Source organism: Podarcis gaigeae, assembly GCF_964106915.1.
Source record: "Podarcis gaigeae genome assembly, chromosome: 7".
Lineage (NCBI taxonomy): Eukaryota > Metazoa > Chordata > Lepidosauria > Squamata > Lacertidae > Podarcis > Podarcis gaigeae.
Genome location: NC_139683.1, coordinates 79684353 through 79709983, shown reverse-complemented (window position 1 = coordinate 79709983; position 25631 = coordinate 79684353). Strand labels below are relative to the sequence as shown.

The window sequence follows — 25631 nt, the reverse complement described above, 5'->3', positions numbered from 1 at the left end:
TTCTGATTTCTGCCTTGCCAAACTATCCTGAAGGAGAGATGTCAGTCTTACGAAAAACCCACCTTAAAAAAACATTTTACTTACCATCCCAAAAAAGCCAGGCCTGTCCTCTGGCACATGGAGTTCTGGGTAAATATTATCCAAGTACCACTTGAAATCCTTGCATTTCAACTTCTCTCGAAGAAATCTTCTTTCTGTCACATCTCCATAAGGCTCCTAAAAAGAAAACCGAAAGTAAATTAAAATTTCAACATAAGGAAAGCTACAGCAGAAACTTTGAAATGTCAGGAGGGAAATGGAGTCCATCTGCATGGAATATTTGTCAGGTTTGTACAACCTGTGACCTACCAAGCTGAATTCAGCCCACCAGTCATATAGTCATAACAGTCTGCTACTGGGTTGAAATGGCAAAAATGGGGTTGGGATAGGGGAAGCTATTAGATTCTGGCAGGCCACAAAACATGGCTGGTACACCATGGTTTTTTCCCCTGGCTAGTCACAATTTGTGCAGGCCTGAAAGTAGAAACAGATAAAATGTAAGGCTAAGTATAGAAATCTCCTCCTCCTCCAGCCTTTTAAAGTATGGTCAAAATAGGACATCAACATACAAACATCATTAAGTTAATATTCTATATGCTTTTTCTACTTGGATGTTCTGATTTCACATCCAAACTTTAGTTTTGCTACTGCAATAAAACTGATGCACATGTTCACAGCAAGTCACTGAACTTCAAACACTGTTTCCTAATACTATCCTGATAGAGCAAAGACCATATTTAGTATGACCCATGGATGCCAGATTGAATTAAATATTGGGGGGATGTAAGCCCTGCCTTTCATAATCAATCACATGACATGCCCCCCCCACACCATTTGAATGGCAATGCACCTCAACTTGGGGAGGGGCTGGTCCCCTCAAATATTTAGGGGGGGTCAAAGGGACCTTAGCCCCTAGGGGTTGACTCCTATGGTATGACCACAATCAAAAGAGGGTTAAGGTAAAGGTAAAGGTACCCCTGCCCGTACGGGCCAGTCTTGCCAGACTCTGGGGTTGTGCGCCCATCTCACTCAAGAGGCCAGGGGCCAGCGATGTCCGAAGACACTTCCGGGTCACGTGGCCAGCGTGACGTTGCTGCTCTGGCGCGCCAGAGCTGCACACGGAAACGCCGTTTACCTTCCCGCTAGAAAGCGGTCCCTATTTATCTACTTGCACCCGAGGGTGCTTTCGAACTGCTAGGTTGGCAGGCGCTGGGACCGAGCAACGGGAGCGCACCCCGCCGCGGGGATTCGAACCGCCGACCTTTCGATCGGCAAGCCCTAGGCGCTGAGGCTTTTACCCACAGCGCCACCCGCGTCCCTAAAAGAGGGTTAGTTACCAGCAAAATTCCCTATAGTCAAGCATCATAGCTTATAGTGAAGGACCCAAACTCAGACAAAATCTGTGTGAAGTCTCACAAAGGTAACTCAGTACAAACATCATAATCCCCTTTATCTGTAGTACCAATACATACTACAGATTTCTAGATCAGGGAGTTTGTGTTCTTACCTTCATTAAAAATGTGTGGGATTTGATTGTATCCAGCCCATTAACTGAGCCAGATTGTTTGGTATCTCATATCCCAACCTAGCCTCAACATTTTTAGTACCAGCTGTAACCTTGATCGTCTGCAATATTACTATTCAAAATCATTAATAAACCTACTGGACTAGATGCAGGTTTCCCCTTCCATTTGCAGAAGAGACAGAAGTCCAGTGGAGGCTCCTGCTGCAGAAGGTGGGGATGGAAGGAAGCTATTTTTGCCAATTCCCCCTTCCTAGTGCTCCCACACTGTTTCAGAGGGTTCTCTAACCATATGGAACAGCTTTTTTGAGGATACAGGTGGCTTTGGCAAAATTGCCTCTCCCTTCTGTAGGACTACCTGATGGTAGCAGAGATCCAACCTATGGAGTTTTGAATTAGAAACCCTCAAATGTCCCGACAGAAGGACCCTCATGATTTCATGTAATGCCACCAGGAGCTATTGGGTACCAGAGTAATCCTTTTTCCTGCGATCCTTCTTAAGTTTTACCTCTTCTAAATGAAAATCAGATTACTAGAACCAACTATTTATAGTTATCCAGCTGATCACATTTTCTCAAGATTATAAATGTATTTGGTAATACTAATCCTGAAACCACATTGATTGGCAATAATTATAATTGTAATAATTATAATTCTACCATCAAAATCTTTCCTTTAATGTAAAGTTATGTATTTATCAACAGTTCAGTTATTCTAGTCAGGATAGCTAACCTATAATTATCAAGATTATGAAGCCTATTCTTTTTCAAACTGGCAAAACAATAAGGGGCAGTATCCAACAAAGTAGATCCACTACTGCATGGGTTTCCACTTGTGCAATGGAATTTCCCCTCTCTGTCCTCTCTCTCTGCACCTTCCCCAAATTTGCTTCAAGGGGGTTGGGGAAAACATCAGAACAGATTTAGGGAGGCAAAGTGTGGGAAGAAAGGAAAGTTCCCTTGCACAGCCGTAAGTCCTTGTGCTAGTGGATCTACTTCATTGGAGACCATTTCCATTCTTTAGGAATTTTGTCACTTTTGTGAGATGAATTAACAGCCCTGCAATAAGTGCTCTGTGTTCTCGGCATGTTACAAAAACAGACAAGCACCAAGGCAATTCAAATTATGTGCCTGGCATAAATAATACCCCTTGCTGCCTTGGCTCTCCCCTTTTCCCTCTAGAGTAAAAAGTTAGGTGACAGGCTCCTCAGAAAAGTGATCTCAACAGTAAGCTTACCTTGCGTGCAAGTGGATTTCTGTGGTAATAAAGCTCTTTGTATGCATCCATCCACACTTCTGCAGCACGGACAGAGTTAGCCAAAGCCTTTGCCCTTGAGTAGGGAGCTTGCTTTGGGAAAACATGTCCCACGTGAGAACAAGGATGGATCTCAAGACTTCCTCCGCACTGCCAGATCTAAATGAAATAAAGAAAAACCAAACAAAACAGCCTGTATTATATGCATGCAATATTGCAGCCCTATCCTATGAACTGGCTTAAGCAGCAGCTGTTTAAGAAGCTACTTGTACCACTGATGCTCAAGGTAATGCTTCAGAAGTTGAGCAAATACTCCTGCCACACTTCCTCCTGAATCCCTTTCCATTACCAGTTCTGGCTAGCTCTGCTTTGTGTCAGCCTCTATAGCTTAGTTTAACTCCATGCATATTTCAAGATCTATTCTATGGGTGGTATTCAACTAAGTAGAACTATTGTAATTAATGGACCTAACTTAATTTCAGTGGGTCTACTCTGAGTAGAACTTAATAATAATAATAATTTTGATTTATTATTCAACTTAGTTGAATACCACCCAATATTTATGATTCCTCCCCTAAAAATCTGCCTAAAGTGTGATCTCTCATGCCGTGTGAACACAATCAAATATTGCAAGTACCTTATGTCAACAGTCTAGCACAATTATTACTGGAAGCATACAACATTGATATTTCCTACATTTGGATTTCTTCCTTGTGAACTTTGAGCAGATATGCACCAGCCTTAACTTTTAAGGAACAGGACAAATGGGCAGAGTCATTGAGTATCTTTACACAGGATGTAATTAGTTGAAGAATGTATTTTATACACGGAGTCAGTGGGTGGCTACAGAGGACACTTCAGCTAAGAGGATAGAAGAGATGCCTGGGCATTTCACAGCATAAAATAATTATTGGCTCATTTGTGCATTAGATCCGTTCAATTAGATACTATATTAAGATCAAAGAGTATATAATTTAAGTAGTGGTATTAGACTGAAGCATTACAGTATCTACGTTTTCTTTATAGGCAGATGCAGTACGGAGTGTTCCATACAAGTTCCATACTTAGTATGACATCTATATTCTCAGATGTTGCTCTATTCTCCAAACAGGCAGGAACTGTATTTTGCCATGCAACCTACACTATTTACATATAACCAAGCTTGATAATAACATGTGGTGCTACCAAGAAGAGAAGAAGTGACTTTGCAGTTATGGATCATACGCGTATGACTAGACATTTCAGTCCATACAAAACCCAAACACCCCAGTCCAAATAAAGCTTGTATGTTTGTGCCCCATTAATTTTAAGTAGGGAATACATTCATCTTTGGGGGGAAATGTTTAGGGACGCGGGTGGCGCTGTGGGTTAAACCCCAGAGCCTAGGACTTGCCGATCAGAACGTCAGCGGTTTGAATCCCTGCGACGGGGTGAGCTCCCGTTGCTCGGTCCCTGCTCCTGCCAATCTAGCAGTTCAAAAGTACGTCAAAGTGCAAGTAGATAAATAGGTACCGCTCTGGCGGGAAGATAAACGGCGTTTCTGTGCGCTGCTCTGGTTCTCTGGAAGCGGCTTAGTCATGCTGGCAACATGACCCGGAAGCTGTACGCCAGTTTCCTCGGCCAGTAAAGCGAGATGAGCACCACAACCCCAGAGTCGGCCACAACTGGACCTAATGGTCAGGGTCCCTTTACCTTTATTTTCCTTATATGGGGCATAGCAAGTACAATTTTACTTCCATTAACGTTTGGTAGGACTTGCCTGAAACTATGGAATCACCAGCTAGTTATCCATCAGAGCCCTGGACTACAAAATATGAATGTTATTACAACTACCTAGTTCTGGAAGACAGAAGCAGCTCAGGAGAATGAACGAGACTTTGTATTCATAATAGCACTGGCAAGGACTGGTTTGATTAACAACTTACACTACACTACTTGCATATTTCCTTTAAAACACAGTTATTCATGCAGGAGACATAAGGAGCTTAATGAGATTTGCGTGGAGGGGAATGTTTCAGGGCTACTTCCAATAACGTTACTTACCCGGAATGAAAATTCAAGGTTTTCTCCTCCCCAGACTTCCATTCCTGTGTCATAAGAGCCAAGGTAGCTAAAATAATGCTTACTGACTGCAAAGAGCCCACCAGCCATAGTAGGAGACCTATGAGAGGAAAGTAACTCTGACATTAGGGAACACATTGTTTTCCTGTAACAAGCATCATTATGTGGCTCAACATATCAGTGCCATATTATTAATGGTACACCTTTTACAAAAAATGTCCATGGACCAGAATGCAACTTATTCATACCTTACCAAGAAAACAAGGAGGAAGATATTAGCATTTTACAAGACAAATTTTGTGATAAAATACATTCTGCTTTCACAGGCTGCTCGATTACAACTAGGCAACTAGGCTAATAAATCCACATTATTTAATACTTTAAAAGAATAAGGGTTCAAAGGCTGTGATAGATGATAGATAGATAGATAGATAGATAGATAGATAGATGATAGATAGATGATAGATAGATAGATAGATAGATAGATAGATAGATAGGCAGGCAGGCAGATATCTTACTGAAATAAGGTATACACATATACTGTATTTATTAAAATCTAATGATCACATTTTTTAGCCAAATTACGGTACATTGCAAAAATTAAGGTGCACATTAGATTTGATGGCACATTTACATTCTCCAGCAAATACTTTTTTTGGTTTCAAGGTTCTAAAAATTGAGCTGCACATTAGAGTTGATGGCACGTTAGAATGTTATTACACAAACATACATTTACTGAATGGTACTACTTATATTCTAACTGACCTCCAGACAAACTAGAAAGATTAAGGCTGCAACCCTAACCCCATTTACCTGGGAGAAAGTCCTACTGCATTGAGTAGGACCTACTTTTCAGTAGACACTGTTAGGATTCCTCTGTAAACCAAGCACAGTCACAGCTAATTTACAGCAGGGGTGGGGACCCTTGGATCCGGGGGCCAAATGTGGTCCTTCATTCTCTCTATCCAGCCCTCAGGACTCTATGTAGGCCATGCCCCTCACAGGCCCTGCACCCTCCTCTGATGATTTTTATTAGGATGGAATGTGTCTTTGAACCGTGATTATACCTCTTTCTTGCCTGGATTGAGGATTGTATATTTCTGGCCACACACACTATTGGTATGCAGCCCCTGGAAGGCTGCCCATGAGGGAATGTGGACCTCGGAATGAAAGGGGTTTCCCAGCCATCCCCTGATTTATAGGTAGCACTGTGCCCAGAATGGCTAGCGGGCTTTTTTGTTTTTTGTTTAATGATCAAACTACAAATACAAGATACCAAAACCCATTTAGAGAGAAAGGTGAAGATACCAGAAAAACAATAATTTTAACTAATGTGACAGATCCAAGAGCAAAAAGGGCAGATTGTATTGATAAAAGATATCGAGTATGAATGCCCTCCATTTTATCCCCCATTGTTATTTATTGTTATCACAGTGTACTGTTTTATTTTGTTTTTAAGTTGCCTTTTATTATATAGAAAGGTGGGACATATATTTTGAAATTAACATTTAAGAAACGCTCAGAATGATCCTATGAATAAATTAGATATAGACACAATGATTAGCCCATGGTGACCATCATGACTGGCTTTGGTCACAGTCCAGCCCTCTAACCACTGCACCACATTAGCTCCTAGAAAAGGCTTTAAGTGCAATCCTAACCATGTCTATTCAGAAGCAAGTTCTGTTGAATTTAAAATGGTTTATTCCCAGGTAAGCGGAGTTAGGATTACTGTACAGCCTAAATCCCAAAAAAGAAGGCACTAAATGAATTGCAGATAGACAAAGACACAACCAACACAAAGGAATTTGTATTAAATGTGTTAGAAAAGGAAATGGAAAACAAAGACAACACTGGATATTTCCTCAATACAAAAGAAGGCACAGTGAGGATAAAGAGGCAGCTGAAGTAATCAAAGCCTATTTGTTTTGGTCTTTACTAAAAATGAAAGCAGTTCTGGGTACTCTAGTTCAAGAGGGATGTTGAAAAGTTCTTAATGTTTCAGAGAGCTACAAATCATACAAGGAAAGTTAAGGAAACAGGCACGCTCAGCCGAGAAGAAAGAAAATTTGAGGAAAACAGGTTGACAGTTTCAAACGTTTTTAAAAGAATCTCAGAAGGAAGAGGGGGAATAATTATTTACCTCGCTACTAAGGAAAGGATGAGAAAACCAATGACTTCTAAGCAGTAGAAAGGTATAGTAATAATGCATGTTAAATAATTTGGTTTCAATTCAAAGTATGTTTCAAATTTTATTTATTACCTTGTTTATTTAATCTACTTTTACTCTGTTATTCAGCCATGTCCCCCAAAGTAGCTTACATCAATCCATACAACAAACCAGCCTATAATCAAGATTGATTACATAGCATTATATCACTGGACAAACAACCATTTTCACTTGGCACTTAAATACACGCAAAGGAGGCACATGACAAATAGATGTGAAGAAGAGCCCTAAATGGGATGCCACCATATTTCTGATGATGGGGGTCCCTCTGCTGAAGATGTTACAAGGGAGCAAGCAATTCTGTTTGGGGCATATTAAAGTAATCTAACAGGGATATTGTCAGGGCATGGAAAACAGCGGCATGATATCTTTCCAAGTAGGACTGCAGCTGACACACGTAACAGAAGTTGATTAAAAGGCACTTTGAGAACTACGTCCACTGCAAGACTGGATCTACGTAATAGCACCCCCTACCTATGGTCTTGGTTCTGTTTGAGCAGTGCAACTCCATCTAGAACTGGCTAAATCCTAATTCCATGGTTCGTCAATATGCTGGTCTTGCATTGACTGAGATCCAGTTCTGCAGGGCCAGCCCAGGATATTTTGCTGCTTCAGACAAAACTGAAAACGCTCCCCACTTTGCTGCCATTGCCTCTTCTACACACATGTGCTGCCTTTGCCTCCTCCACACCTGGCTGCCCCTTTTGCCTCCTCCTCCTCAGCAGCCAGTGGTGCAGAGGTCAAGGCAGAAAAGGGAGCAGCCAGGCACACAAGAGGCGGCCATGGTGGCAGGCATGCATGGAGGAAATCAGATCTGCCACCTGAGTTGACTGCCTCACATTGCTCATTGATGAGCCAGCCCTGCAGTAACTCCAGACACCTGCTCAGAACATGCACATCCTCGCCTATAAACTTATTTTGAACGAGTTTGCTCACACTTTGGATGCAACACTAGGGAAAACCATGGCTTAGTGCAAATGAGCAGGTTCCTACAGCACAGACTGTGGCCCTGCTGCTGCTGCACTACCCAGGGCTAAGCCATGGTTTGACTTAGCATTAATGTCTGAACCTGGTGTGGCGATCACACAGGGTCCCCGGACGTTTCACCGTCTATTGATCCCTGTGCCACCACTTTATTTCTCGCTGCCACCACCCAGGCCCTACCTGGTACAATACTGAGTCCAGTCAGGGTTAAATTGGAAAATAAACTTCTGTTTATTTATTGCAGTTTAACAAGCGTGTGGTTTTATAAATGGTCTCAGTCAATTACAATCATGGGCTGCCTATCCAGACCTATAACTTCCGCTACCTGCTCTCACTCACTAAACCACCTCTCAGATATTTACTTGTCTTCCTAGCTTCTAACTGTTCCTGACTCAGCTTATTTCGCTACACTAACTCAACCTACCCCCAGACTCTATCCCAATTCACTCCCATGGCAACCAACCATCCAACTCCCAACGAACTCCCCTTCGCCCCTCCCAGAGTTGGTTTGATAGTCCCTCTGACTCCACCCCCCTGGATTCTGATTGGGTAACTTGTTTAACTATTTCACCTCCAGCACTCTCATATGTTAACGTCACACCTGGGCTCATGGTTTGCTTCACTCCACACAAAGAATGAGTCTGGGTTTGGATATAACATGAAGCCAAACCATAGCACAACTCTGAGTAGCATGGCAGAGCCAAACCAGGGGAGGAGCACAATGGCTGCAATCATCACTCTGGAAACTCACACGCTTGTTTGTTCGCACAAAGCCACTGTTTGGCTTGTTATTATGTGTAAACTGGGTCACCACAATGCTTGGAGATGCAGGTACTCCAAAATCCTTGTTGACAATTTCATTCGGGAATTGGGCCATCAGATAGGAACAAAACGTCCATTGCACAGTGGCTCTAATTTTCAATTAGGAAGAAGAATTACGTTATTCTTAACTATCTCCTAAAATCTTGACATTCTAGCTTGTTCTCCGCTAGTAACCAATACATCTTAACCTATTGTTTCGGTGTAAAATTAATCCCATGGAGATAGGTCAAGACTAAGCTTATTTCATATTAGCTCTAACATTTCTGAATTTGCACTAGGAATAGCTATCTTCAGTGCATTATTAATACTCTTAATACTTTGGGTTAGAAATGAACACTGCCTTCCAAAAAACTAGCATGTACATAATTCTCTTTAATTGTTGGTGTCTGGAGGAAAGTAGAATGCAACTACCTTAAATGTAAAGGGGAAAGCGGAGTTTAAATCCTGTACAAATTACCAGCACATAGAAGTAAGATTTTGCATTACAGTGGAACCTTGGTTTGCAACCGTTTTGGATTACAACCACATCAAACCCAGAAGTGTGTGTTCCTTTTTTTGGATTACAACCCTTCTTTTTTAATTCTTCTTTTTTTTTGGAGGCCCCATTGGCGAAAGCGTGCCTTGGGTTACAACCTGTTTCAACCTGTTTTGGTTTACAACCAGACCTCCGGAAAGGATTATGATTGTAAACCAAGGTTCCACTGTACTATTTCTGAATGAGTTTGTTCAACCCTGTTAAAGGGTAATTTGGAAAGAACATTTTAGTATTCAGTGAAGATGACTGTGAAAAACCTATTCCAGATATGCCATAATGCATTTGTAACCAATATTCTGTTTGCCACGGCCTTGTGAACTGAACAGCAGTTGATTTTCTCTTTGTGGCCTATTGATGTGTAACACACACACATACACAAACAAACATATATGTACTGGCTTCTCACCTCCACCACCACTGGTTAATATCTCTGTGTTCTGAGAATTGTACAGTATAAAACTATGTTTACAAATGAGGAAAGAGGAAGATTTACATATGTGATTTTAAAAGCAGAATTTATATGACAACCTACACATTTATATTATGTGTTATAGATAGAACATTCAGAATCCGTGTTGAGAAGCAAATTTCAGTTTAGTCAGCCCAATGGGTTTAGCAGTTTAAAATATATTTCAAAGAAAGTAGAAATCAGTCTGACCTGATGACATCAACCTCGGATCTCCTCTGTTTTTGTTCCCTCTCGGGTACTACATGCCAGGTGAAGACCAGTCTCCAGTCAAACCCACCAATCTGTGGCTCCCCAGGATTTCCCAAATATTCAAAAGTGTTCCAGTCAATCACATCGATCACAGGGCAGACAACAGCTGATGGCTCTTCTTTAATTCTAAGTAAGTTAATAAAGAAATAATATTTGGATGATGTTCACAGAAGCAAGAAATATCAAACAACATTAGGGAAGCACACTAGAGTACGTATATTTATAGGTTACGGTAAATGGTTTATTATTTTCCATTGTGCGGCAGGAAGCTTTTATAACTTTTTAAAATAAAAAATAAGTAAACATAAGCTAGCTCAGTTTCCCTGAAACCTCTTGAATCCATCCCCTTCCTGTACTTATTTTGCCTTCTGCTCCAACTACTGTTTGATGGATGAATGTAAGCAGGTTTGTAAAACAGCTGAGAACATACAGCCCACTGGTGGCATGAGGATTTATGGAAGGGAGTGACAGAATTGTTGTTGTTTAGTCGTTTAGTCATGTCCGACTCTTCGTGACCCCATGGACCAGAGCACGCCAGGCACTCCTGTCTTCCACTGCCTCCCGCAGTTTGGTCAAACTCATGCTGGTAGCTTCAAGAACACTATCCAACTATCTCGTCCTCTGTCGTCCCCTTCTCCTTGTGCCCTCCATCTTTCCCAACATCAGGGTCTTTTCCAGGGAGTCTTCTCTTCTCATGAAGTGGCCAAAGTATTGGAACATCAGCTTCACAGAATATTAAGGATTTTGTCTAAAAAGACAAAGCAGGAGTGTTCATCCTTTATCTTCCTCACCCCATCCTCTTTATTCTTTTGCCCAGCTGCTCTAAGGATTAACACCAAAGCACAACTAAGCATCTCCTGCCCCTACCTACTGCTTGCAGAGTTCCCACATAGCAGCTCAAGCAAAAGAGAACATTTACCAAGAAGAGAAAAAGGCCCACCTGCCATTTGTCTTCTGACATCCATGGTTCACTCTGAAGTTCCAACATTAACCATCATTCCTAAACTACTGCAAGTATCTTGAAACCTACTGAAGGATCTTGCTCCACAACCTGAGAACCTGGCTTTAGTCTAATGCAATGCGACTGCCTTGATGCCAGGAAGTATATATTTGGGGAAGGGGTGTAGCTGAAGTGGAAGGGCATACCTCAGAGGAAGCACGCCTGCTTTGCTTGCAAAAATGTCTCACATTCAATCCTCAGCCTCTCCAGGTAGGGCTGGGAATGTCCCTTGCCTGAAACTCTGAACAGTTGCTACCAGTCTCTGTAGACAATACAAAGCTAGATGGAGCAATAGTTGGACTCAGTGTAAGGCAGCTTCCTAAATAAGTCACATAAGCTTAATCAATTCAGCAGTAAGCTTGAATGATTAGGGAACTATCCATTAGTTTAGACCAGGCACCCCCAAACTCAGCCCGCCAGATGTTTTGGGACTACAATTCCCATCATCCCTGACCACTGGTCCTGTTAGCTAGGGATGATGGGAGTTGTAGTCCTAAAACATCTGGAGGGCTGAGTTTGGGGGTGCCTGGTTTAGACAAAGTATGCAGTAACTGCAGGTGAGGCTCGACAACTGACATTTAACAACTGTACTCTGTGATAGGGAAAATTAGCACAAGTGTTCTAATTAACAGCTAGAGACTTTTTAGAGTTTAGTCACCACCAGAGAGCTGAAGAATAACCTCTTTTTGTCCTTTTCCTCCCCATTAACAACATCCCATGAGAAATGAGAAAACAATCCATGGTGGTTTTAGAGACAAAAATGGTTTTACTCGGTGTCAAACCACACCAGGTTCAGTTGAACAGAACAAATCTGCATCATAATGTTCATATATTTACTTTGCCAATGTAAAGTTGTTATACAGTGGTACCTCAGGTTACATATGCTTCAGGTTACATACGCTTCAGGTTACAGACTCCACTAACCCAGAAATAGTACCTCAGGTTAAGAACTTTGCTTCAGGATGAGAAAAGAAATCGCACAGTGGCGGCGCGGTGGCAGCAGGAGGTCCCATTAGCTAAAGTGGTGCTTCAGGTTAAGAACAGTTTCAGGTTAAGTACGGAACCTCCGGAACGAATTAAGTACTTAACCTGAGGTACCACTGTATTAATAGTCAGGATTTTTTCCTCTTTGTAGTTGAGGTAATATTTAGCAACTTAAACATACAAACAACAAAAAAGAGGGGGGGAAGCTTATCTAACTGCTTCTCGGCGTCTTTTTACAAAGTCTTTTGGTAATCTTCTTCAAAGAAAGGGATGGTAGCATAAGGAAAAAAGGCACGGCGAAACAGATACAAAGGCAAAGCTGAAGCACAACAGAACCACCACACACACAGAGAGCACAAGCAAACTCATTTTACTCACTCTCCAGTCCCAGGAGCTTCAAGAGTTCAGTGACCCGTCTTTCCTGACTGGGTCTGTCAGTGAGATGGCCACAATCCAGGCAGAGAGGCAAAGTGCAGGCTGGTTGCCAGACAGCCAAAGAAGAGAAAGGAGATGAAGTCAGAGAAGGCGAGGAAAGGAGAGCAAGAGAAACTTAATAGTAGAAGTGGGTTACTTACAGATATTAAAGCCAAGCGGTCAGAAGATGAAAACCTGCACCAACACATGCTCTACAATGTGTTAGCTCTCCCTTTACCCCTACCCTACTGGCCACCTGAAAGCAACAACCATGATGAGCAGTAGTGTACACTGTGATGCTATAAATTGGGGAGAGAGCTGGCCCAATTATTTCAATATATACAATGTCAATGCACCCAGCTATGTCCCTGTTCCCCATTTCTAATTTTTAATTGCCCCTTGAGTCATATCAGATCATTTGCAACAGAAAAGGGAATGTCCTGAACTCCTGCAATACTGCAGTCAATTCGTTTATAAACAAGGTTTGCAATGGTGGAAGAGCAGCAGCTTGAGGACAGGATAGTAAAAGCTATGACTGGGCCAAAATATACGAGAGTATCGTTAATATTATGCAGGAATACTCTACGGCAGCAGTTTGCACCGCTGCTGGTTAGTTATGGAGGCTGCTGCAGCTGAGACCACATGAGGCACCAGTTCATAACAATATTTTTAAGTGAAAATAAGAGATCAGGAAACATGTGAATCATTGCTAAGACTACATACAGTGTATATACAATAAACAGAACGCAGTAAAATATGAGAGAAAATATTCATTTTCAGACTAAAGCTTGCCCCACACTGCCATCTGGTGGATTAAATTGATAAGCATGCCTTTGGTTACTTCAAAAGAACTGAATAAATGTGGCAATATAGGCCTCTATAACCTAATAGTTCAAATTATTAAATAAAGTCAAAGCATTAGTTTTCCCTTCAAAATGTTTCCCGTTAAATATTAATTACATTCCAAGCATTATTACATGTTGTTTTTCACATCTTCATATTGTTTTTTGGTGTTTAGGCAAGTGTTCTGCCTAAAATTCCACTTCCCTGAATTATTTTTAGAGGTCTCGTTTTTTATTCTTTCATTCACAATGCAGAACCACAACCTCTGACAGCGGGGTTTGTGCTCATTTGTGGGTTTCCTTGCATTATGGTGTTAAGAATAGTCTTAGTCTCATACTACAAGTATGCTTTTAATGTATGTGGGAGAGGGGTTGCCAGTAAGTTATTATGGCTTAATGCTTGATGGTATTCAGTGCTTGTACAATGCATTTATGACATCACAAAATACGTAAGAGGCCAGTTTGCATGTATCACTAAGCAAAACTGTGACTAAGAGACAGTGGCGTAGCGTGGGGGGTGCAGGGGGGGCTGGCCGCACCGGGCGCAACATCTGGGGGTTAGGGGGCGCAAATCCACAGGTTAGGGGGTGCAAATTACTTGCCTTGCCCCGGGTGCTGACAACCCACGCTACGCCACTGCTAAGAGAGACACAGCAAAAGATGTGTCTGCTCTGCTCCTCCTCTGGTCTTGCTGCTGCTGCACTGCCCAGAACTAAGCAGTTTGGCTTAGTGTTACATCAAAACCTGGACTCATGGTTTGTCTTGCTCCAGAAAAACTACAAGTTGTAGCCAAAGTTCACTTAATGCTTGCCACTCGTGGTCTGGTTGTGGAAGACACCACATAGCAGCAGAGTGGAAAATGAGTGATCTGGGCATGATTTTTTACTATGAGCACTTTCATGTTTGCTTTTTCATGCTTCGCCACGTTTTGGCTTACTGTTATGTGCAAACTGGGCCACATGTATTTTGTGTTGGTTGTCAGAAACACATTACACAGCACAGTGTACCATCAAGCATTTTCTTCCCTTGCCATTCTCATTCCTTTATACTACTAGAAAAATCCCACAACATCTCCATCTTACAAGAAGCTGAAAATAACTTATCATCAACTCTCAGTCTCAGTGGCATCATCTCAATATAAGCAAAATGTATTTTGAAAAAAGGAGGGCATACCAATGAACAACCTTTTTATCCACAAATGTAAACACTATCAATTTAAAGCCAGCCCTGACTCACTCCCACTACAAAAACTGAGAATGTTGATGAGGCCAGAGACCATCTTGGCTGACACTTGCTGCAGACCCAGGTCATCCACAGTCCTGCTGTTGGAGTACTGGCAGCAACAGCAGCAGGTATGTTCTATGTTTAAGATAATATTTTGTTCTTTTGCTCATTATGCTGTTTTAAATGTATATATTTGACTTCCTTTAGTAATTTTTTCTTTTGAAGTCTTTAAGGTAATATTTTAGTTTTCTTTTAATTATGTTGCTTTGAAATTATACTTTATATTTGCCTTTATTCTATAATAGTTTATTCTGAATTGTTTTATTTGATGTTTTAACATAGGTTGTAAACCACTTTGAGATTTTATCTTACAAATATAAAGTGGTGTAGAAATGAAAGGAAAAATAATAATAATGAATCCAAGGGATTTAGGACTTATATTTTTTAAACAGATGTCCTTCCTTGATACATGGCAATTTCTTCTGAACTGTGGGGGATTTTCAAAAGCAGCAATCTATGGTTGAAATAGATATTAATCCCATTGGGCATGCATAAAGCAGCTACATGAATCTCAGTAAAGTACTGGAGGTTTACACATTATTTACGTTGGTTCTAACCAACACGTATTTGTTGAAATTAGAATGTCTTAAATCATTTTTAAAGTACTATTTGGATTCATCTAAAATAGCAGGTAGAAGAACAGAAAATATAGAATGTGAGGCAAATACTCTGGTTGCCACTGCTGAGAAACAAAATGAAAATCAAATGCCACTCACTTTTTTAATGCATATAGAAAGTATTTGACTGAACATTACCTTTCTAATAATGGTTCAAGCCATTCTTCATGGCACTCACAGTGGCAATCAAGAAAGGTCAGAACATCCCCTTTTGCTATAGAAGCTCCCAGCAGTCTTGCTCGAACCAATCCTTCTCTCTTATTTGCCCGGATAAGCCGTACCTTGCGCAAGTTAGCCACATAGTTTTCCAAATTCTCCTTTAAGTGCTCTGTAAAAAAGAGATGAATGAACTGCTGACGTACAAAGCAACTGTTAGCAAAACGGCTTTTCATCAAAACATACCCAGCAATTCAGTGTTGAAAGCCATTTTCAGTTCACCAAAAAAGTGAGCTATGATGAACCTCCCTTGGGAGGGTGTTCCAGATTTGTGATGCCACAACCAAAAACACCTACCTTGCATGCTCATTTGCCCCACCTCTGAAAGCAGAGCAGTGCAGCGCCCAAGATGCTGACCTGAACGTATTCCAACTTAATGTCAATCAGGGTTTCTGAATGGCCTGTACTCATTAAAGACGGCCTGTACTCATTAAAACCTGCCTGGTTTTTGAGATCATCATTGGAAGTCTGGCTCTGGGTGTTCCCGCCTTCTAAGATTATGTGGGTGGTCATCCAAGATTAGGTTTTCTTGATGCAAGTACCTTAGCTAATCAACCCACTCTCCTTATCTGCTCATCTGGCATTAAATTTGAGGACTTTGAGGTCCTCTTTTCACTGAGACGGTCCACCCATGAGGCAATATGAGGCAACAGAAGATCTGGCCTCCAAGGAATGTATCGCCCACTACGGCTGCTAAAGTGGCAGCGATGGCTGCAGTGTGCTCCATAGAGACTGCATCTGCCACCTCCTTTGCCACATCTACAGCCAGCTCTTGATGGAAATGAGACGCTGTCGGTCTCCTCCCAACCTTGTTCTCAATGTAGATCTTTATTTCCCCCCTTGTTCCCTATGTAGATCTTCCTTCCTCCCCTTGTTCCCAATTTAGATCTTCATTCACCCCTTCTTCCCTGGCTGGGGGAGGTGGCGCCATTTTGTAGTTCGCCTCAGGTGTCAAAATATCTTGGGCAGGCCCTGCCTTTTCATGGTAATTTACAAGTTTAAAGCTCGGTATTGGTCTTAAAAGGTTCTTCAATATTCCATTACCTTTGAAGACTGCTATTACATTTACTATTCTATTGTTTCAATTATTTTATTGTTATAGATTTAAAATACATTGTAATCCTCAATGGGGGATTAAAATGGAAAGACAAGATAAAATAGTTTACTACATATACAAAAAAGTTCTGTTGTTTTTCAGATATGGTCCTCAAAATGGTTCTGAACTATTGTGTGTCTCCCTTTCAGGGTCTCTGTTATCACCCATATGCTTACATCTCTCTTTGTGATCTCCTCATACAGGACATGCAGTGGCGTAGCGTGGGTTGTCAGCACCCGGGGCAAGGCAAGTAATGTGCGCCCTCTAACCCATGGATTTGCGCCCCCTAACCCGTGGATTTGCGCCCCCTAACCCTAACCCCAGGTGTTGCGCCCGGTGCGGCCGGCCCCCCCTGCACCCCCCACGCTACGCCACTGAGGACATGGAAGGTAACTTTACGTTATTAATCTTTTTAAGATGAGGAATGACTGTATCTGTGTAAACTACCTAGGGACTTTAAATTCTCTTTATTAAGGTTTTCTCCCCTTCTCCTTTAATTTGTCTATTTTATAAATAAGGTTTGTATTTTGGTGAAGCACTGATAAGGGTGAAGGCAGGGTAAAAATATTTTTAAATACAGTGTAATAAATCAGTATCTGAGAAAGGTACTACTCAAACTACATATTAGGGATGGCATTCAACAAAGTTTGACTCATAGGAGATACAGTGAAATTAATGAACATGACTAAGTTATGTCAATTAATTTCAGTGAGTCTACTTTAAGTAAACCTTAGTTGAATATCACTCTAAGAGTTAGTTTATACATATATTTTGAGAACATTACTACAGCAATCTGAGAGTGGAATAAATATCAGACTAACAAAAGACTCAGGTGTGCACAATCACTATTACCCTGTTTTGGTTATAGAAGAGTACAATCCAAGTATTCTAGGCTAAAAATAAAATTAGAAAACATTAACTGATTAGGTTTCCACGCATCAAAATACATATCAAATAGAGTTGTAAGGAGTGATGTTTTTTCTTCAAATGAAATGTGGGCTAAAATCTATACAGCAGAAATATCCCATTCTGCAGAGACCCCAATTCAAAATCTGACATCCCTTTTGCTTTGTTCCACTTTTAGATTTATTAAATAGTATGCAGAAGAGCCAAGCAAATGTCTTAAAATTCAGTGTTACCATTCCCATTTTATTTGACACGATCATTTTAGTTATTCAAGCTATAATTTTACATCTACAAGTCTTAGTTTTATATAACAGTAGGTAGACCCCCATCAGCTGTAAATTTTACAGTAGCGTTTTGTGCATTGATTCATTAATCTCATTCATCCTTATTACTGCAAAACTGGGATTGCTGGGTCTTTGGTTACTGATTTCAGCAGACAGGATAGACTTTGTCTGATATCACATAACTATCCAGTAGCCATCTGGACGGGGTACCTGGATGTATCTACAGTGGTACCTTGGGTTACATACACTTCAGGTTACAGACGCCGCTAACCCAGAAATAGTACCTCGGGTTAAGAACTTTGCTTCAGGATGAGAACAGAAATTGTGCTCCAGCAGCGAGGCAGCAGCGGGAGGCCTTATTAGCTAAAGTGGTGCTTCAGGTTAAGAACAGTTTTAGTTTAAGAGCAGACCTCCGGAACGAATTAAGTACTTAACCCGAAGTACTACTGTATTTGATACACTTGCATACCAAGGAGCTCAGAGCAGCATTTTTGCCTCAAACCCACTCTGTTGTGTAAGCTGGGATGAGAGGTAAGCAATTTAGCCAAGCATGACACAAGCCATTTGTAAAATGAGTACAGCTGCCGCTTGAACCAGCATGACTGAACTGCAGCTTGCCTACCTGTGTGCATCAGGCCCTGCCTCCTAGGTTCCCCTCAGCCTAGCTTTTTATTCTTAGGGATTGCAACCTGTGCAATATTCTGTCACTTGGTAAACCATTCCCAAAAATTATTAGTCAAGTCTCCACATCCTGTGGTGTCTCACATGTCCGCCAAGATTTTAAGAGAGGTGGGAAATAAACAACATTGTGGTATACCGACGAGATAATCACACTACGATTACCGAGAAGTAATTTTCAGTATAGAGCAAACATTACAATACAGGCCACTGACAACGCATCTCTATGCAAGCCAGTTTCAGTCTATGTTGTTCCTTGGAAATACTTCCTGCCAAGTTGCACTCTTACACCAATTATATCCTAAAAGGACTACGCTTGCCTCCAAGTGTAGTAGCTACTAAATGCCCTGTTCATTTCACAGAAAATCCTGTGCCAGCAGGGGGCTTTGTGGAGACACGGCTTACCTTTATCACTGTAATCATCTACAAGGATGACTTCTTCCAGAAGGATGTCAGGAGAAGTCTCAAGAACACTATGAACTGTTCTGAGAAGTGTTGACCAAGCCTCATTATAAAAAGCTATTATAACAGAAGTCTTTGGAAGGTTATAATAATCATACTTCTTTTCTCTGCATCTGTAAGAAAAGCATACATTTTAATTGAAAAATCAGATACATAATTAAGCAATACTCTGCCCAACAATTTATGCAGAAGTGAGGCGAATACACAAATACGTATCGTAAGTGTGCAGAGTAGGACCTGCAGCAAGGAAGTAATTTCTCCTAGATTTTCATCTTGCAGTTTCAAAAAGCGTATCAACTCCATTAGGAATAACATCCAGTTTGTGATACGCTCCGTACTACATTAACTATATTAAGGAATTCAATGCTACTTCCAAGCACACATCAGAATGTATATCCAAGTGTCAATACCACCTATTCATGATGTATTATTTGCAAATACCATCTCACTCCCAATTCTGTTGCTACTAATTGCATGTAAATATCTTTTCTAAAACAACAATTAGAGTTGGATGAGTGAGAACTTATTTTTAATATCTGCAGAGTTAACCATATAGGTTTTTTATTATTAAATGTTAAGCATATTTTCACAGAATGCAGTAACTGTTCAGATTCACACATGTTTTTCATTTGAGCTTCATTTTCCTTTATTTAAGCAGTTCAAATATCAGCTTTGAAAATCTGTGATATTCAATTAACTATACCAATGAATAGATTAAAACCTTACAACGAATTACTGAGGCAATTGCCACCCACTCATCTATCTCCCTCATTTACCAAACTGGGAGAATGCCAGGCACAGGCACTTACCTACAGAGCCAAAGGCAATTAAAGTAGAAGTCATTATGTTGTCACCATGTCAAGATCTTGACCTGAAGTATCCAACATGGTGACCTCCAGGTGTTGTTGGACTCCAACATCCATCAACCCCAGACAGCATGCCAATGGTAAGGAATGATAGGTGTTGTAGTCCAGCAACATCGGGAGGCCATCGAGTTGGCTACCCAGATCTACTGCCTGTCTTCATTCTGCTATAAAGAAACTACATGATTGAGGTTCTGTAGGACATTAGACATGTATACTTCAGAAGACTTCCCTTCCTTGCCCCACCAAGGTTAATCACAGCCAGGTCATATAAAATACACTTCCTCAATTTTCTGGTTTCTAGGAAATATATTTCATCAGATCATTCACTAACACCTCTCTCCTACCCAAAGGTGTTCCCATTTTGCTCACTAATACTCCTGCTGCTCCCTTCAAGGGCCAAATCAAATTATTGTTTTTGCGGTGAAAATTTCATCATGCTGATAACTTTCACATGCTGCAGTAGTCTTGAGAAAGTTCCCTAACACAGTGAAATTGCATGATACTCAACCAATTTCTGAGAAGTTGTTAGTAGCCAATAGGTGTATAACCAGACACTGAGCTTCACCTGTGTGGTGGAAATATATACACCATTCAGTTACGCTGCACTCACAGACATTGCAACGTCAGCAATTTACAATCTCTCTAGTCCAGGAAGTAAAGTGTAGTATTTTCTTCTTCTTATGAGCAATCTTGTTAGAATCTTTTTGTAAATAAAAGACTTCAGTTTCCTCCAACAAGCAGAAATGAACATGATAAGGCAGCTATTGGCAATGTCCATGTGTACTGTACAGGGCAGTTTATTGTACAGGTTGGGGTGGCAAGAATGAAAGGATTATGAACAGCTAGCATAAAGAGTGGAACTACATCCGGCTTAAGTCAGTTGAGGGTGCCTCACTTGGAAAATTTCCAGGAAGAAAATATTGTCAAAGGCTACCACTGTGCCTGATTGAGAACAGGCAGCAATAAAAAGAAAGCAACCATCTGTGTGATCTTAAGCATGGGACTGCAGCCTCAGTGATAAGCTTGGTTAACGATACATATAGGACTGGGTTCAAAGAAAGTGCTCAACTGAGGAATGATCATGGCCGAAATATCTTAACATGATATCAAACTTCCAAAAATGGTGGAATATAGCTGTGTGAACTCACATCTTTTTGGATAATTATTGGGGAGGCAGCAGGATGATGGTGAGAGATGGGACTCCCTGATAAAATATGGGAAATGGGTTAGGCAGCAGCAGAACTGGAAGCAGCAATGATTTTGAGAGGCTACAAACATTCTCACCAACTTACAGACATCTTCATTTGGGACACAATTTTCAAGTGGAGATGCTCTCAAAGAGGTGACCCTATACTTTAAAGCTAACTTGGCACAGGTCCCATTCACTGCTTCTGGCGTGGAGTTTGCTGGTTGCATTAACTTCCAGCCACAGGTACCACATACATTTGTACATAGGTAGGCATTATATATTGAATTATCCAATTAATTAAGGATTGGGTTTTCATATGCACTGTAGCTTATGGTTACCAGATTTTTTTCAATGAATCCAGAGACACTTTTGTTTTGTTGAAGCTGAGTAGCAACAGGGAGTCAGTAGTGGGGATGGTGAGGCAAAAGACCCTGGGCTCAAGCACACATGCATATCGTATAAAGGTGCAAAGCTCTTCCTTCGCACCCTATGAAACATAAATGCGCAGAGTTTTTAAAAAACTGGGCAAAGGCTGCCCGTGACTCCCGAGCCTCCCCCAATCTCCTCCCTCTTCCCCCTTTGTTTTGACTGATCAGGGGAGGCTTGCGAGTCGCAGGCGGGCGGCCATTGCCCAGTTTTTAAAAAACTGTGCATTTATGTTTCACAGGGTGCGAAAGAAGGGCTTTGCACCTTGCCCAGCAGAAAAACCAAGCACCTTGAGCCCCTCATGGACAATGGCCGCCCGCCCACAACTCCTGAGCCTCCCTTGATCTGTCAAAACAAAGGGGGCAGGAGATCTGTACAGCCACTTGTCCCCGATTCTCCTTTGGCAGTGGCAGCGAGCAGCTCCTGAAGCCAGCCAGAGCCAACTGCGCTACCAGGCTGGCTCCGGGCTGCTGGGGCTGCCGCTGCCACGTTTCCCAGGGACAGATATGCAAATCTGGGGACATTCCATGGATGGAATTTGTCCAGGGACAGATCTGCAAATCCGGGGACTGTCCCCAGGAACTGGGGACGTCTGGTAACCCTATTCTAGCTATTTATGCCACAAGTGACTTGGTTTTTTATGTATGAAAACACAGGCTCTGAAGGTATGGGACAAATCCTTCCAGGGCACCTAGGATGATGCAGTGTACTGTTGCAGCAAGTGAACAGGTAAATCTAGATGGATTAAATACCCGCAGACAGAAGTCTTTCAACTAACCAACCTTGTATCTGGTGAGTGACAGCTCTCCCACTGCACCATGATCCCATTCTGACTTGAACAGGCACTGAAAGAAAGGCCACGGGTTCCCCCCACCCTCCAAATTTTGTGTCTCTGTTTTCAGAGCAATCATAGTTGCATGCTCTGTTCCTCTTCTGACATAGTATTTACAGTAACACGCCAATATTTGCACACAACTGTATGGAAAGATTGCCATATGTTCACCTGTAAGGCGGGGGATGAGTTGCAGTAGGCAGGCCACGTTTAAGGAGGGGAGATTTTAAAATGTCTGAGAAAAACACAGGCATGATATACTGTTACAAGTGAAGAGTATAGCTGGGCCCCTATGAATCTGCTACCGAAAGCAAACCTTCTCTCCTAGGCGCTCATGTACACTATACAGTATAACCTTGTTTTGCCAACACTTCCCCAGACAGGCAGTAGCTCATATCCATTCTGAATGTGTTTTGCTCAGTGCTTCTTCTTTTTTAATAGAAAGAAATGTGAAGTTGTTACAGTAAGTGCTGCACTTTTAACATTACAGTGATACCTCAGGTTAAGAACTTAATTCGTTCTGGAGGTCCGTTCTTAACCTGAAACTGTTCTTAACCTGAGGTACCACTTTAGCTAATGGGGCTACCTGCTGCCACTGCGCCGCCACTGCGCGATTTCTGTTCTCATCCTGAAGCAAAGTTCTTAACCTGAGGTACTATTTCTGGGTTAGCGGAGTCTGTAACCTGAAGCGTCTGTAACCCGAGGTACCACTGTATGGGTAAAATGGGGGGCGGGGGGGGGAATTCATAACTTACTTTAAAAATCATTGCAAACTGTTAAAATCGTTAGTTGGATTGTAATAACACTTAAAGTCTAACGGTGAAATTTGGATACAATGGAGATGCAAAAGATGTGGATGATTAACAAGAGGACCCACAAAGGGGAGGAGGGGGAAGTCCGGGAGATCCTTTGGGGTCTTCTTTTTATGGTGTATGTTGGAAATCTGTTTGTAAAATTTTAATATGAAAGCCAAATAAATATTTTTTTAAAAAAAAATGCTGGTACTGGGTACCCTTGAGTACCCCCAGAAAAAAGAGCACTGGTTTAAATCTTGTCTGGAGCTCACCTCCCATACACCCCCCCCCCCTGTGCTCTAAGTAAGGTGGCCATTTCAGGTACCTGAGGAAGCAGACTCTCCAGTGCAATTACGGAATTGTAGAGTTGGGTGGGACCCCTGAGGGTCATCTAGCCCAACCCCGGGCAATGCAGAAATCTCAGCTAGATCGTATATTGACAGACGGCCATCCAGCCTTCCACCTGCCCCCCCCCCTGCCTCGACTCCCCTGTTTCCTTCGGGCAGCGCCCGTCCCTTTGCCGCCCTCCCTCCGCCTCACTCACTGGAGGTGGCGGCGCTCCGGCAGGCGGCGGTGCAGCGAGATGCGGTCGCTGAGGTAGATGTTGATCTGGTGTCTCCGGATGCTCTCCTCCTGGAGCCGCTGCTCGGCGGCGCTCAGCTCCAGGCGCACGGGCCGGCCCAGCTCGCCCAGCTCCGCTTCCCTGCCCAGCGGAGGCTTGTCGTACACGGGCCTGCGCAGGAGCCGCCGGGCGAGCTCGGCAGGCTGCTGCGAGGGCAGCGCGACTCCGCCGGCCTCGCCCAGCTCCGAGTCCGGCAGGCCGCGTTGCCACAGCAACAGCCAGCCCAGCGCCCCCGTCGCCGCCACCAGCAGGGCCGCCGCCGCCAAAGCCAGAGGCCCTCCCGCTCGGGACACCCGCGACCGCCGGACCCGCCGCATCTCTGCAGCGCCGCCGCCCGAAGCCGGCGCTGGCCTCGCTTGAGGAGCGCGGGGCGGGACCCGAGGAGGAAGGGCCGCCCCGCCGCCGCCGGGCCCGGAGCGAGGAAGCGGCCTTCTTTGCAGGATGAGGCGGCGCTGAGGGAAGGAGCAGCCGAGGTGCCTCAGAGGCCGCGCGGCTCCTGCCCTCGGAAGTTTGACAGCTCGCCACAGAAATACCAAACACAAAACACGCAACAAAACAAGAAAAACGAACCAGACGTCTTCGCCTATTTGTTTATTTAATTTTTATACGGCCCTTCATCTCAGGGCAGTCTGCGACAGAAATAATAATAATACATGAGACATAATAAAAAAACGCAACCAAAAACTCCCCACCCCACGAGTCCCACAAACATTTAAAAAGCCAGATTGTCAGTAGGCCTGGTTGAAGTGAAAAGTTTTTTCTTGCAACAAAGGCCTCAGGCTAGATTCCCCAGGGAAAGCATTGCACAAGCAGGGAGCCACTGCAGAAAAGCTCCTGCTGCCCTTTGCACCTCTGTCAAAGATGAGGGTGGAATGATAATTGTTGGGGTTAGTGGGGAATGCATGCAGATAGTTTTCAGCACAACCAAGAAAAGAGAAGTGAAACCACTATTTTCAACAGGGCCTGTTTCCTGACCAAGTGTGTTTGCAATCCTATGTGCCCCTTGTTAAGCTGTGGGTGAACATATCAGGCGACACAGCAATTCTTGAAACAGCTCTTGTTTATTCACAGGCCAGAACTGAACTGAACTGAAGGGTTCAGCCAGCCTGCTTATATAGAGCTCCACTACAACGCAACAGTAACCATTTTCTATAACTATCCAATCACTGAACATCACTTTCAATCCCTTATTTGCATATTTGGACCTGAGTGAAAACTATCTGCAGTATCCCCCTGCTGGCCCACAGTGAGAACTTAAGGACATAATAGTCCTAGTTCTAGGGACGGTTTCCAAGGACTCACTTCTGAGTGGAGAGCAGTCCTCCAGATATTAATGTAATGGGAGGAAAATCCTGGAAGGTTTCGACAAAAATCTGTTTCCCCAGTTATCCATACCAAGCCCTCCTGTTGCCTTCTCCTGGAGGAGTCCAGAGGGTGGCAACACAAGAACAGGCCTTCTCTGTGGTGGCTCCCTGCTTGGGGGAATGCTCTCCCCAGGGAGACTCGCCAGGCACCTTCATTATGTACCTTTCAGCGCTAGGCAAAAAACGCTTCACTTCAACCAGGCATTGGAGCTGATGGACATTCTGCGGCTTTTAAAATGTGCTTTTAAGGAGTGGGCCAATTCTTGGTTTGTTTTTGTTGATTGTTTATTTTGCGTTCTCATACTGTATATTAATAATAATAATAATAATTTATTTATTTATACCCCGCCCATCTGGCTGAGTTTCCCCAGCCACTCTGGGCGGCTCCCAATTGAGTGTTAAAAACAATACAGCATTAAATATTAAAAACTTCTCTAAACAGGGCTGCTTTCAGATGTCTTTTAAAAATAGGATAGCTGCTTATTTCCTTGACATCCGATGGGAAGGCGTTCCACAGGGGGAATGCCACTACCCCCTGTGGGTTGCTTTTCTTCTGTTGCAGACAGCCCTGGGATCTTTGGATGAAGGGT

General features: G+C 42.6%; 1 protein-coding gene across 1 annotated transcript in view; it reads right to left on the bottom strand.

Moving 5' to 3' along the window:
• Positions 1-24347, bottom strand: part of GALNT12 (polypeptide N-acetylgalactosaminyltransferase 12) — a 33906-nt gene extending 9559 nt beyond the window's left edge. Inside the window, exons 1-7 of the mRNA XM_083749703.1 lie at positions 23600-24347; positions 18892-19061; positions 15445-15634; positions 10106-10291; positions 4859-4976; positions 2798-2974; positions 85-216 (exon numbers count right to left, since the gene is read on the bottom strand). Coding sequence (XP_083605829.1) covers positions 85-216; positions 2798-2974; positions 4859-4976; positions 10106-10291; positions 15445-15634; positions 18892-19061; positions 23600-23994 — 1368 coding nt within the window. The 5' untranslated portion in view covers positions 23995-24347. The remainder of the gene's footprint in view (positions 1-84; positions 217-2797; positions 2975-4858; positions 4977-10105; positions 10292-15444; positions 15635-18891; positions 19062-23599) is intronic.
• Positions 24348-25631: the final 1284 nt, after the last annotated feature.